Here is a 15,869-nt window from a genome sequence, read left to right on the forward strand (position 1 = left end):
TGTTTTTCAGCAGCAGGGACTGGGAGACTAATCAGGATCAAGGGAAAGATGAACAGAGAGATCCTGGATGAAAACCTGCTTCAGAGCTCTCAGGACCTCAGACTGGGCAAAGTTTCACCTTCCAACAGGACAACAACCCTAGGCGCACAGCCAAGACAATGCAGGAATTGCTTCGAGACAAGTCTCTGAATGTCCTTGAGTGGCCCAGCCAGGGCCTGGACTGGAACCCGATCGAACATCTCTGGAGAGACCTGAAAATAGTGGTTCAGCGACACTCCCCATCCAACCTGACAGACCTTGAAAGGATCTGCAGAGAATAATGGGAGACTCTAGGCTGTAATCACTGCCAAAAGTGCATCAACAAAGTACTGAGTAAATTGTCTGAATACTTATGTAAATGTGATATTTCAGGTTTGCATTTGTAATAAAAACCTGTTTTTGCTTTGTCATTGTGGGGTATTGTGTGTAGATAAAAAAATATGGAAAAAGTCAAGGGGTCTGAATACTTTACAAATGCACTATATTATCTACTCATGGCTCCCGAGTGGCGCAGTGGTCTAAGGCACTGCATCTCAGTGCTAGAGGTGTCAATACAGACCCTGCTCCAATCCCGGGCTGTATCTTAACTGGCTGTCATCGGGAGTCCCATAGGGCAGCGCACAATTGGCCCAGCGTCGTCCGGGTTAGGGGAGGGATTTGCCAGGGTAGGCCATCATTGCAAAAAATTCCAGGTTGAGACTACTAAGCAGAGAAGTGTGTGTCTGCCTGCTTGTGTGCATGTTTGTGTATGCATGAGGGAGTAACTGAAATGGCATCACCCTATACTACATGTGTTTTGTCTTACATATTGTTTACAATTTTTCATTCGCAAACTCAAAGAGCTTGTGATATGAAATGCCACAAGGAGAATATTTATTTTGCTATGGAAAAAAAACAGAGGCTTTATCCCTAAAAAATATCAAACAACAATGTCAGAAATATGAACAGTCCCAGATTAAGTTAAACCGTATCCTTGAACAAGAAAGAGGAAAATCAATGTAACCATGTCAAGAAGGAGATGGGATTGAGTAGACTTACACAGGACAAGAACATGAATATATAAATGCTGTTTTTTAATAGAGCCAGCAATGCAGTGTGTTGGCCACAGTTGAATATGTCAAATCCATCTAAATGCATGGATTCAGGAATTCATTTCCATTCCAATTGAACAATTCCAAATAAAACTGACTATAAGTGAAATGGAATGTATCCCCAACAATACATAGGATCATCTATCTATCCTGTATACCCAAAGTTGTCCCATTACAACCAGAAAAAATAACGACCGAGATAACACTGAACTCGCTCAACCCTTACCGAAAAAACACGTGATTTCACTTTGTGAAACCATGTGGTTTTGTAACACTTCACACGTGGATCGTTTGCACATGAGATGTCACAGGTGATGCCCTGCAAACAAAAATGAGTCATCAGGATGTCCCCGGAACTTCATGCAGTCTTTTCAACTCACGTATTTGACACACTTGATTACATTGTATGTGTTTATTATTGAATATGTCCTCACCTGGGATTTGATGTTTCAACCTCTTGGTTCACAGAATTCAGAGCTTCCTGCTACACCACCATGTCTGTGTCAATAACTGATTACACCTGTATTCCTACCCTTGGACTTCAAAGTAAATATCAACTTTGTTAAAAAAAAACACTCAATAACAACTATTATATTTATCATAGTGATTCAGGAGTAACATTAAAACAGAATAATGTGCCCCACCAACATTAGGCAACTATACAAATTGCTGAAACTAAAATAACAGTGCAGATGGCACTATTTTGCAAAGTGCAGAGATGTATTAAAGGTAATGAATCTGCAGGGAACTTCTGAGAATGCTACAGACTTTGTGGCACAGCAGAATGATCAGTGTATTCCACATCTAGAGGCTGTGAGTTCAAATCTCATGTCAAATGTAATAATATTGATTAAATATGTTTGCACTATTTTCGCTGAGCACTGTACCACTTACCTTAAAACCCCCATACCATGTCATTACTTTCCTTTAAAAAAAAACACGTGCAATGTGTAGTTTCACGTGTGAAAATCTAATTTTCAAATGTGAAATAGCTGTTTTCACATGTTGAGCTGATATATTTTCACAAGCAAAAACAAAAGAGAGGTCAGTTGTTCACATGTGAAACCATGTGTTGACACAACCTTTTCACATGTGAGGAGAAAAAAACATTTTCACCTCACATGTGAATTGCAGATGTGCATTTTCACATGCAAAAAACTTTAACGTGAAAACCTAACTCTTACATGTGGAATTGCATTTGCAGTTTTGCATGTGAAAACCTTTCAAATTGTATTATGTTAGTTTCATGGTATCACATGTAAAAAATGTGCATCCTGATGTCACATTTATTTCACATGAGATCATGTTTTCACATTCTCAAATGTTTTCACATGTGTAGTTTCATGTTATCACATGTTGCTTTTATATTTTGTCATATGTTATCACATTACACAGTTTTTTTTCAATTGCAAACAAGCATCGGTCAATACTGAAGCAACTTTTTCAAAACTCTTCACAGTCTTGCATTACCAACATGCATCCTGGCCAAACAGTTAATCTCACCTCCAAAACCAAAACACTTCATACATGTCTCATAACACTGGCAACAACTCCCACTCAGAAAGCATACATTGTCACTCATAACTCTGACCTAAAAAAACACTAACAGGGAATATTACATAAATGATGAACTTTTCTATTTGAAGATAGATATATATATATATATATATTTTTTTTTTTACATAAATCAGTATTTCATTGTAGAATGAGAATAACACCTTTTCACTTTATTGACTGTACTAAAGTATATGTAGCAAGAATTAATCAGAAAAACACCAATTTGCTTCAAAGCCTTTTTTTCTATATCTTTGCATATATAATAATTTACTTGTGAAAAATAAAAAGTTGAAACAAAAAACAAATTCCTGAAACTCCAGGGCTGCAATAATAATAATTTTATAAAAAGTCAACATGTATAGCATAATCACATAATCATATATATATATATATACTGTACAGTACAGTGAGGGTTCTAGTTCTGCCTCTCTCCTGCATTTGGCCACAAGTTCTCATCAACATCTCATCTTATGTCTTCCCTGGCGATGCATCTTGGAAAGTATCTTCTGGAATGTCTAATCCAACCCTGGCAGTTTTCAGGAGAAGTGTCTCCACACCCTGCATTCATGGGATCCAGTAAGGACATCTGGTCATGTGGATGGTGGTCATAAACCTTCCACCTCCACACAGAGAAAAACTCCTCTATGGGGTTTAGGAAGGGGGAGTTTGGAGGCAGGAATAGTACTGACATCCTGGGATGTGCAGCAAACCAGTGTGTGACTGCAGCAGAGTGGTGGAATGCCACATTATCTCACACAACAACAAAGGTAGGGGAGTTTCATGCCCCTCTCTCCTCCGATGGCACAAGTCAATGATGCAGGTCATCCAGAAAATAAATGAGCCTCTGTATTGTGGGGGCCAATGAGTGGTTTGTGTAACAGCAAACCATCATTGGACAGCGCTGCACACATTGTGATGTTAGCTCCTCTCTGGCATGGGACATCCATGGTTGCTCTTTGTCCAATCACATTTCTTCCCCTGTGGCGTGTTTTTGCTTGATTGAATCCAGCTTCATCCACAAAGATGAACGTGCATGCAGTTTGTCTGGCTTCCTTCTCCATTAGTCTCTAAAATATAGTAAATCCACAGTTTTATAGTACTTTACATTATGCATAGCTGTGTATGTATCCTGTTTGGTTATTGAACAGACATCGTACCTCGACATATTGATACCGGAGCTCTTTCACACATTCACCGTTTCTCTCAAAGGGTACAGTGTACAACTGCTTCATCCTTATTTGTTTCTCTAGGACTCTGGAAATTGTCGTTGTGCTGACTGTATTCACATTCACAAAAGTGATATCGTCTGCCAGCACTCTGTCCCGAATTTCCCGCAGTTTTATTGCATTGTTGCCAATTACCATGTCAACAATGGCAATTTCCTGGGCATCTGATAATATTCTGCCTCACCCTCCTGTGGGAGCAACCTTTGGATCCTACTGAAAATCACAAAATAATACATTTCAAAATGTCAGTACATGTAAAACTGTGAACATACTGTATTGTACTGTAATGAATAGTTAAATTATAATTGAAGGATGCACATCTCACCTGTTGTTTTGCCGGAGAATTCGTACTACTGTTGAACGCTGCAGATTTGGTTGCACCCTTAAACCGCTCTCTCTTTACAACATGGCCAATAATTGTGGCCACTGTTCTATATGTTTCAATCTGGTTATTGCAGAAATGCATGACATTTCCCACACTGTTTTGTATGTGTTTTTAAACGTTTTGTAAACCGTATGTTAGCATTTGAAAACATGTGCTGCAAACTACATTGCTCAAAAAATAAAGGGAACACTAAAATAACACATCCTAGATCTGAATGAATTAAATATTCTTATTAAATACTTTTCTCTTTACAACCCGTGGAGGTCTTTACAAATGTATCAACCCTTGGAGGTCTGGATTTGGAGTCACACTCAAAATTAAAGTGGAAAACCACACTACAGGCTGATCCAACTTTGATGTAATGTCCTTAAAACAAGTCAAAATGAGGCTCAGTAGTGTGTGTGGCCTCCACGTGCCTGTATGACCTCCCTACAATGCCTGGGCATGCTCCTGATGAGGTGCCGGATAGTCTCCTGAGGGATCTCCTCCCAGACCTGGACTAAAGCATCCGCCAACTCCTGGACAGTCTGTGGTGCAATGTGGCGTTGGTGGATGGAGCGAGACATGATGTCCCAGATGTGCTCAATTGAATTCAGGTCTGGAGAACGGGCGGGCCAGTCCATAGCATCAATGCCTTCCTCTTGCAGGAACTGCTGACACACTCCAGTCACATGAGGTCTAGCATTGTCTTGCATTAGGAGAAACTCAGGGCCAACCGCACCAGCATATGGTCTCACAAGGGGTCTGAGGATCTCATCTCGGTACCTAATGGCAGTCAGGCTACCTCTGGCGAGGACATGGATGGCTGTGCGGCCCCCCCAAATAAATGTCACCCCACACCATGACTGACCCACCGCCAAACCGGTCATGCTGGAGGATGTTGCAGGCAGCAGAACGTTCTCCACAGCGTCTCCAGACTCTGTCACGTGCTAATTGTGAACCTGCTTCCATCTGTGAAGAGCACAGGGCGCCAGTGGCGGATTTGCCGATCTTGGTGTTCTCTGGCAAATGCCAAACATCCTGCACGGTTTTGGGCTGTTAGCATAGCCCCCACCTGTGGACATCGGGCCCTCATACAGTCTGTTTCTGACCGTTTGAGCAGACACATGCACATTTGTGGCCTGCTGAAGGTCATTTTGCAGGGCTCTTGCAGTGCTCCTCCTAGCACAAAGGTGGAGGTAGCGGTCCTGCTGCTGGGTTGTTGCCCTCCTACGGCCTCCTCCACGTCTCTTGATGTACTGGCCTGTCTCCTGGTAGAGCCTCCATGCTCTGGACACTACGCTGACAGACACAGCAAACCTTCTTGCCACAGCTCGCATTGATGTACCATCCTGGATGAGCTGCACTACCTGAGCCGCTTGTGTGGGTTGTAGACTCCATCTCATGCTACCACTAGAGTGAAAGCACCGCCAGCATTCAAAAGTGACCAAAACATCAGCCAGGAAGCATAGGAACTGAGAAGTGGTCTGTGGTCCCCACCTGCAGAACCACTCCTTTATTGGGGGTGTCTTGCTAATTGCCTATAATTTCCACCTGCTGTCTATTCCATTTGCACAGAGCATGTGAAATGTATTGTCAATCAGTGTTGCTTCCTAAGTGGACAGTTTGATTTCACAGAAGGGTGATTGACTTGGTGTTACATTGTGTTGTTTAAGTGTTCCCTTTATTTTTTGTATATAGTTTTGCAGGTAGTGGAGTATGAATGAGAAAAGAGTTCATGGATTTCAGAGAATGTGGTCATTGAATGCATTTTGTGTGAAAGCAATGAAAAATGATTCACCATTTGGTCCACATACACTTCTGTTTTGCTGATTGTGTGAAGAGTTTTGACCAATGCATGTTAGCGATTGAAAAAAAATGACTTCACATAAGATCATGTGATATTCATGTTGCTTTTCCATCTAAAATGCCAAATAATATTTCAGTTATCCTTCCTTTTGTTAAACTGTTCCATGAAATTCATACAGAGCTTCTAAAAAGTTTATTCTGAGACGCTCCTTACTTTCAGGTTAGCTGGAAATTGCATGTGATTGCTAAACATGCTTTCTGAGGGCTTTTATGATAATCCACTATGCTGATCTTAACCCTGCTGTGCACCGTATGCTAATAGTAAGTGAATTAAATATCGTTAGCCAGCTCCTTGGGGAAGAGTGCTTATGGAAGTACACTAACCAGAGCTAAGCTAAGATAGGAACTTGTGTAGAATGTGTAGAATGCCTATTGAGGCTTTTTTTTTATAGATGAGGACATCTAATGGAAGAATCACTACTATCGCCTTGGCTCAATTACAGATCACTCACTAAGAAAAAGGATAACATGAGTTGAATTCTTTCATTCATATTTGCGTGATCAAATGTTGTTGACTTGTTTAGATTTTTGTTAGGTGAAATTTGCTGTTGCAATGGAGAACAGCAGACGTCTCTGATTGGTTCAATGAAAAGAAAGAGAGGCACTAAAAGTGATGATCTAAGCTTGCAAAAATGGGGTAAAAAGAGAACTTAACAAAAAAAGAAAGACAATTGGAGATCAGTCAACCTAAGAGTGCTGACTAGGCATGATCAATCAATCAATGCAGCAGGATTCACAGCTGTCAATGAGGAAGGAGAAGGGTGGGATAAGGTCTTGAAATCTACATGGTTCTGTGTGTGTGTCTTGTTGCACCACATGATATATTACCTTGAATGGGAGTTGATGTTACTGCACTGTGTGTGGGGGGGGGGGGGGATTGAAAGAGTAAGAAAGTGGTTGAAAGGATACATGACATGTCATAGGATTTTACTGCTGATAGGTAGAACACACACACACGAGGGGAACACAAGATACCAAGTGTAGAAATATCCCACCTGCTGAAGTCGTCTCCTCCTCACCATCTGCTGCTGTAGAGATAGAGGAGGGGAAAAGGGGAGGAAGGGAGAAAGGAGAGAAAGAGATATAATTGTGATGTAATTAGAAAGGATTTAATGGTATAACTCAATCATGAACACTGAATGTTTTGCATTTGCAATAAACTCAATCGGATGAGTGACAAACACTCAGTTACAGTGCCTTGCAAAAGTATTCATCCCTCTTGGCGATTTTCCTATTTTGTTGCATTACATTCTGTAATTTAAATGGATTTTATTTAGATTTCATGTAATGGACATACACAAAATAGTCCAAATAGGTGAAGTGAAATGAAAAAAATTACTTGTCTGTGCCTGCATACGTATTTAACCCCTTTGCTATGAAGCCCCTAAATAAGATCTTGATCAACCAATTACCTTCAGAAGTCAAATAATTAGTTAAATAAAGTCCACCTGTGTGCAATCTAAGTGTGACATGATCTCAGTATATATACACCTGTTCTGAAAGGCCCCAGAGTCTGCAATACCACTAAGCAAGGGGCACCACCAAGCAAGCGGCACCATGAAGCTCAAGGATCTTCTCAAACAGGTCAGGGACAAAGTTGTGGAGAAGTACAGGTCAGGGTTGGGTTATAAAAAACAATAAACAAAACTTTGAAAATCCCATGGAGCACCATTAAATCCATTATTAAAAAATGTAAAGAATATGGCACCACAACAAACCTGCCAAGAGAGGGCTACCCACCAAAACTTACGGACCAGGCAAGGACGACATTAATCAAAGAGGCAACAAAGAGATCAAAGATAACCCTGATGGATCTCCAAAGATCCACAGCGGAGATTGGACCACTTTAAGCCGTACACTCCACAGTGCTGGGCTTTACGGAAGAGTGGACAGAAAAAAGCAATTGTTTAAAGAAAAAAATAAGCAAACACATTTGATGTTTGCCAAAAGGCATGTGGGACACTCCCCAAACATATGGAAGAAGGTAATATGATCAGACGAGACTCAAATGTAGCTTTTTGGCCATCAAGGAAAACGCTATGTCTGGTGCAAACCCAACACTTCTCATTATCCATAGAACACCATCCCCACAGTGAAGCATGGTGGTGACAGCATGATGTTGTGGGGATGTTTTTCATCGGCGGGGACTGGGAAACTGGTCAGAATTGAAGGAATGAAGGATGGCAGGGATACGGGGAAATTCTTGAGGGAAACCTGTTTCAGTCTTCCAGAGATTTGACTGGGACAGAGGTTCTCCTTCCAGCAGGACAATGACCCTAAGCATACTGCTAAAGCAACACTCGGGTAATTTAAGGGGAAATATTTTAATGTCTTGGAATGGCCTAGTCAAAGCCCAGATGCCAATCCAATTGAGAATCTGTGGTATGACTTAAATATTGCTGTACACCAGCAGAACCCATCCAACTTGAAGGAGCTGGAGCAGTTTTGCCTTGAAGAATGGGCAAAAATCCCAGTGGCTAGATGTGCCAAGCTTATAGAGACGTACCCCAAGAGACTTGCAGCTCTATTTGTTGCAAAATATGGCTCTACAAACTGTTGATTGGGGGGGGGGGGGGGGGTGAATAGTTATGCAAGCTCAAGTTTTCAGTTTTTATGTCTTATTTGTTTGTTTCACAAGAAAAAATATTTTGCATCTTAAAAGTGGTAGGCATGCTGTTTAAATCAAATGATACATACCTCCAAAAATATATATTTTAATTCCAGGCTGTAAGGCAACTAAATAGGAAAAATTCCAGTGGGGGTGAATACTATCGCAAGCCACTGTATGCCCTCGCAATGGCCGGTGCCCATTTGAATGTGAGTTTGCATGACCGGCCGGCCATTGCCCGCTGATCAGCAAAAGGCTCATTATATACTTAACAAAAATACAAACGCAATGTGTGAAGTGTTGGTTTCATAAGCTCAATATAAAAGAACCCAGAAATGTTCCATATAAACCAAAAGCCACGAAGTAGTTCACATTCCTGTTAGAGTATTTCTTATTTGCCAAAATAATCCATCCACCTGACAGGTGTGGCATATCAAAACAATGATTAAACAGCATGATCATTACACATGGGCATCTTGTGCTGGGGACAATAAAAGACTGAAATGGGCAGTTTTGTCACGCAACACAATGCCACAGATGTCTCAAGTTTTGAAGGAGTGTACAATTGGCATGCTAACTGCAGGAATATCCACCAGAGCTGTTGCTAGATCATTTAATCCATCTCCAACATTGTTTTGGAGAATTTGGCAGTACGTCCAACCGGCCTCACAACTGCAGTCCAGGTGTAACCATGCCAGTCCATGACCTCCACATCTATCTTTGTCACCTGCGGGATCATCTGAGACCAGTCATCCAGACAGCTGATGAAACTGTGGGTTTGCACAACCGAAAAAGGACAATATACCTTTACCAACACCTCTCTGTATTTTGATACTTTGGCTAAATAGCCTAGTGTTTATGTATTTGATTTATTTACATAACAAATTACAATAGGAATAAAAATCACTGAATTACAAAAATATCCTCCAATCCTCTGTATGTAATTATTGAAGGAGATTCACGTCATATACTGTAGGCTTACCGTAGGCAACATGAGTCTCACTAGTTTTGTTTAATGTGCTGTTAAAAGTGGTGAAGGTCTTATTTATTTCAAGAGCATATTGAAGTTAGAAGCAATTGGATTTGAAGTAATAGTCTACAACTATTTTAGCACTGTTTTGCGCTGCTCTGAGACAAGCATGGGGACTGTTCTTGATAAATCAATGACATTTTTATTTTCACTGAATTGAACCCTGGGATTCTTCAGCTAAATAGCCCAGCACTGTACTCCCGACCGTCATACAGCCTGGAATCAAACCAGGGTCTGTCGTGACATCTTTAGCGCTGAGCCAAGCTGGTTAAGAGAATGCTAAGAGTCCAAAGGGTGGCTACTTTGACGCATCCAAAAAATAAAATATATTTTAATTTGTTTAACAATTTGTTGGTTACTACATTATTCCATATGTGTTATTTCATAGTTTTGATGTATTCACTACCATTGCACTATGTAGAAAATAAAGAAGTGGTATGTCCAAACTTTTGACTGGTACTGTATAAAACACATTTCTTTTGTGTGTCAATTTCGGAAAAGACCAGCCTACTAAAAAGTGTTTCCTATCTGGTCTTTGCCTGAATTGCCAGATGGCCAATCTGGGTGTATTGAATGCATTTTCTGTGGTGTTATTGATGTAAACATTATATTGCAATCTAAGTAGAGCATGTCTGTATTTCTCAGGAGTTGGGGGCCTGTCTAAGGAGAGGACTCCCAAATTATCATACAATTTTATGTGCACGTTTTCATCTTAAACACTGTATACCAATGAAATATTAGCATATGGGAAGGGTAAGGAGAGAGAGAGAGAGATCAGAATAACAGCTCCTGACTTGTTATAGCTTTCTTGTTGGTAAGAGTGAGATTAACAAGATAAAATTATCAAAAAATATATAGGTAATCAAACTAAAGATCAACACAGGAGGAAAAGATTGACGGAGTGAGTTAAAAGACCAATCTTAATTGTGCTAGCTAGCCAAATAAAACTTGTCAGCTAATTTACGTCCAGCTCTAACTGGTGGTAACCATAGCAACATGGTCACTAAGGCAGCTAGCAGCACCAGCAGCAGAGACTGAGAGACTTTCCTACCTTTAAAAAAAGAAATTACAGCAGAAATCAGAGAAGGGAAGAATCCATTTTAAAAACAGAATTCTGAGGGAGAACCCGGAAACTTTGTTTGCCGACTGCTCACACAAATGGACTGTTACAAACCTGTTATTTTACACAGACCAGACCAGGCATTTCAGCTATACAACGAAAAGGACCAGAAAAATAGGTTTCTGATGGGAAACATGTACCAGAATGGCACTGTCACGGTCCAGGGCAGTGAGGCTGCACTCAGCTCTTTGGTACAGGACTTCCTCACCCTAGGAAAGATAACGGAAACCAAAAAGGACAAGAACAGCACTCTGACCTCTTCCATCACCTCAGTCACTCCAACAGCAGGAACCCAGGCCCAGACCCACACAACAGGTCTATCCTGTTGAGCAGCACCCAAGCTACACCACCTCCAAACCAGACACAGCACTTCTACAGGACCAGATCAACCATTACAGGACACAGCTGAAGAACTCTGTCCAGGAGCTGAGAGAGAGCCTTCCCACAGCGCTTGAGGTAAAGGCCACCATGAGGAGAGAGCTAGTGCAGGTAAAGAAGGAGATGGCAAATGAGTTGTCTGTCATCAAGAGGGTGCTGCAGCACAGAGAACAGCCCAACTGACCAACCCTCACCTACAACTCCCCCAAACTGACCAACCTTTACCCCCAGTCAACAAGGAGGCTCAAATGGGGACAAATACTACAGACAGAAGCTCACTGCCCCCCCCCCCCCCACACACACACACACCCCTCCTAGTACACAGGCTCTGTGTACCCCAGCACCACACCGTAAACCACTACTCTGGCCATCCGCCCGCAGAGACCCCAACAGAACACTGCACCACCAAGGAGGCCCAGGCCCCCTCAATGCCCCACCAGACCCAGCATACCCCACAGGCCCCACCCACCACCAGAGCATCACCACCTACATCAGCTCAGCCAGGCTGGACCGGGCCCAGACTACTACCCCGCACCAGACCACCACCTCTACCAGACCAGAGAGGAAGCCCCCCTGGCCCACCTCCACTCCACAGGGCCCAACAGCAGGACCAGTTCAGCATGGTCATCGGAGGACAGGATAACTTTGTAGGATTGAGTGAGATTAAATAGCTCCTCCAATACATCTGCACTAAACACACACCACACCTATTGTACTAAAAGTTTACTTGTTCAATTAATAGGAATATGTACAGTGGGGAGAACAAGTATTTGATATGTTGCAGGTTTTCCTATTTACAAAGCATGTAGAGGTCTGTAATTTTATCATAGGTACACTTCAACTGTGAGAGACGGAATCTAAAACAAAAATCCAGAAAATCACATTGTATGATTAAGTCATTAATTAGCATTTTATTGCATGACATAAGTATAAGACCTCTACATGCTTTGCAATTAGGAAAACCTGCAAAATCGGCAGTGTATCAATTACTTCCCTTCACTGTATATACACTACTGTTTAAACGTTTGGGGTCACGTAGAAATGTCCTTGTTTTTGAAAGAAAAGTAATTGTTTGTCCATTAAAATTATATGAAATTGATCAGAAATACAGTGTAGACATTGTTAATGTTGTAAATGACTATTGTAGCTGGAAATTTGACAACCATCATTTGAATAATTGGACCAAGAAGCAGCGTGAGTAAAGTTCCACATTTTAATGATAGTGGGACTTCCAAAACAACAAAGACATAACGATCATGAAATACGTAGCGCACATAGGCACTCACACAAAACAATATCCCACATCGCAGGAGGGAAAAGGACACACTAAGTATGATCCCCAGCAGCCTCCAATTGGGAACCATACACACACACCAACATAGAAATATAATAGAACCCCCCCCCCCCCCCCAAAAGGCCCCGAGGGCTCTCTATGGTCAGGGCGTGACAGTATCCCCCCCAAAGGTGCGGACTCCAACCGCAAAACCTGATACTAGATGGAGAGGGTTAGGGTGGGCAACTAGCGTCGGTGGCGGCTCGGTGTGGGACGAAGCACCTGCTCAGACTGCGGATCCGGCCATGAATCCGGGATGAACGCCGTGCCTGGACTGGGCATCGGCACAGTGGAAGGCTCCGGCCGTGGCTCCGGCAGTGGCACCGGCGCAGGAAGCTCTGGGCCGTGATAGTGTTGCTGGAAGCTCTGGACCGTGGACCGTCGCTGGAAGCTCCGGACCGTGAAACGTCGCTGGAGGTTCCGGGCTGTAGACCGTCGCTGGAGACTCCGGACTGTACACATGCACTGGTGGAAGTGTGAGGGCAGCTGACACAGGACGTACCGGGCTGGGGAGGCCTGGTGCGTGGAGCCGGCACAGGTTGCACAGGGCTGATGACACTCTTCAGGGCAAATGTGGGGAGCCGGCACAGGACGTACCGGGCTGGGGAGGCACACTGGAGGCCTGGTGCGTGGAGCCGGCACAGGTTGCACAGGACTGATGACATGCTCCCCATAACGCCTGCGCTGCAGCATACTCCTAGCCAACATCTCTCTCCGATATCCCTCCTCAAATTACTCCATCGACTTCCAGACGTTCTCTGGCTCTCTCCTCGGCTCGGCCGACCTCTCCTTTGCCCTTGTGCTGTTTGTGGCCGTGGACCCCGGCATCGTCGCTGTCCTCCTTTACTCCTCGGCGACTCCCGCCAAGGAAGGTTCTCGCATCCACCTAGTATCTCTTCCCATGACCAACTCTCCTTCACCTCCTGGACAGGCTGCTTTGGTGGGATATTCTGTCACGACCGTAGTATTAATAATTGGACCAAGGCGCAGAGTGAGTATAGTTCCACATTTTAATGATAGTGAGACTTCCAAAACAACACAGACATCACGATCGTGAAATACGTTGCGCACATAGGCAATCATACAAAACAATATCCCACATCGCAGGTTGGAAAAAGGACATACTAAGTATGATCCCGAATTAGAGGTAACAATCATCAGCTGCCTCCAACACACATACCAACATAGAAATATAATACCTAAAAAAAAACTAGTCACGCCCTGACCTAAAACACCATAGAGAACCCCCGAGGGCTCTCTATGGTCAGGGCGTGACACTGGTTTTTAATGGAATATCTACATAGGCATAGAGGCCCATTATAAGCAACCATCACTCCTGTGTTAGCTAATTCAAGTTTATAATTTTAAAAGGCTAATTGTTCATTAGAAAACCCTTTTGCAATTATGTTTGCACAGCTGAAAACTGCTGTCCTGATTAAAGAAGCAATTACACTGGCCTTCTTCAGACTAGTTGAGTATCTGGAGCATCAGCATTTGCGGGATAGATTACGGGCTCATAATGACCAAAAACAAATAACTTTCTCCTGAAACTCGTCAGTCTATTCTTGTTCTGAGAAATGAAGGCTATTCCATGCGAGGAATTGCCAAGAAACTGAAGATCTTGTGCAATGCTGTGTACTACTCCCTTCACAGAACAGCGCAAACTGGCTCTAACCAGAATAGAAAGAGGAGTGGGAGGCCCCGATGCACAACTGAGCAAGAGGACAAGTACATTAGTGACTAGTTTGAGAAATAGATGACTCACAAGTCCTCAACTGGCAGCTTCATTAAATAATACACCAGTCTAACACCAGTCTCAACGTCAACAGTGAAGGGGCGACTCCGGGATGCTGGCCTTCTACACCTTAATGATGCAGTGAATTAACTGAGAGACAAAGCACGCAGGGCATTCTACGACATTAAAAAACCACTTCAAATTGAAATACCTAATTTCTCAGAGTTCTGTAAGATTCTCCTACGTCAGGAGGATATCTACAAACAATGCTTGCAGCGCAGAGTTGGGCAAATAGCCACAGAAAAAAAATATCACTTAAGATTTGGAAACATCTAAAATAGTGACCACCTCTCATATTATTACCAAGCCCTGCAATACCAAGAGCTAAGCAAAGAAAATAATCCCTTCATCCAGGTGGTCCTGGGATTGAGTTCACAAACCTGTTTAACTAACACACTGAAGCCTCAGGACCAGAACATCCGATCAATCAGATCAAAACAAATTACTACACAGTCAAAACAGAATTACATTACTTATTGGGAAACACAAGCACAATACAAAATGAAGTGCTATTGGCCCTAAATTGACAGTACACCGTGGCAAACAATTTGACCATGGTTACTGATCAAAACTACAGACAAAGTTTGACAAAGTACATCCTTGCCATTGAGAAGGGTATGCTTATTCCTATAAGCACATGCTTATTGTTAAGCTTTCGCAATATGTACAGTGCTATGTTATGCCAATAAAGAAAATTGGGGAGAGGGAGAGAGAGAATAATCAGGGCTATGCTGACATCAGTATTCAACATTGTGATGATGTCGCAACCTTTCCCTCCATTCCACACATTTCAGCTACAAACATTGTTTCCGGGGCCTAAGCAGTCACTTATGTTGCTTATGCCGTGGGCTGGCCCTGCAATAAAGGAGTGTTTTTTTTATTGTTTACCAGTAACACTAATGTTTATGCAAATGATGTCTTTGTTTTGATTAACATATTAAGAGATGGCCGCCTCGCTTCGCGTTCCTAGGAAACTATGCAGTTTTTTGTTTTTTTACGTGTTATTTCTTACATTAGTACCCCAGGTCATCTTAGGTTTCATTACATACAGTCGAGAAGAACTACTGAATATAAGATCAGCGTCAACTCACCATCAGTACGACCAAGAATATGTTTTCCGCGACGTGGATCCTGTGTTCTGCCTTACAAACAGGACAACGGAATGGATCGCATGCAGCGACCCAAGGAAACGACTCCGAAAAAGAGGGAAACGTAGCGGTCTTCTGGTCAGACTCCGAAAAAGGGCACATCGCGCACCACTCCCCAGCATTCTTCTTGCCAATGTCCAGTCTCTTGACAACAAGGTTGATGAAATCCGAGCAAGGGTAGCATTCCAGAGGGACATCAGAGACTGCAACGTTCTCTGCTTCACGGAAACATGGCTTACTGGGAAGACGCTATCCGATGCGGTGCAGCCAACGGGTTTCTCCACGCATCGCGCCGACAGAAATAAACATCT

The 15,869-nt window shown here is 42.7% G+C and overlaps 1 protein-coding gene across 3 annotated transcripts in view; it reads right to left on the reverse strand.

Annotated features, from left to right (window-relative positions):
* edil3a (EGF-like repeats and discoidin I-like domains 3a) overlaps positions 1 to 15,869 on the reverse strand; it is a 269,201-nt gene that overhangs the window by 176,695 nt on the left and 76,637 nt on the right. For 2 of the 3 annotated variants that reach the window (XM_029677441.2, XM_029677443.2), the window contains one exon: positions 7,142 to 7,174. In XM_029677441.2, the coding sequence (XP_029533301.1) occupies positions 7,142 to 7,174 (33 nt within the window). The remainder of the gene's footprint in view (positions 1 to 7,141; positions 7,175 to 15,869) is intronic. The other variant, XM_029677442.2, reaches the window with a different exon arrangement.

Source organism: Oncorhynchus nerka, linkage group LG13 (genome assembly GCF_034236695.1).
Source record: "Oncorhynchus nerka isolate Pitt River linkage group LG13, Oner_Uvic_2.0, whole genome shotgun sequence".
NCBI lineage: Eukaryota > Metazoa > Chordata > Actinopteri > Salmoniformes > Salmonidae > Oncorhynchus > Oncorhynchus nerka.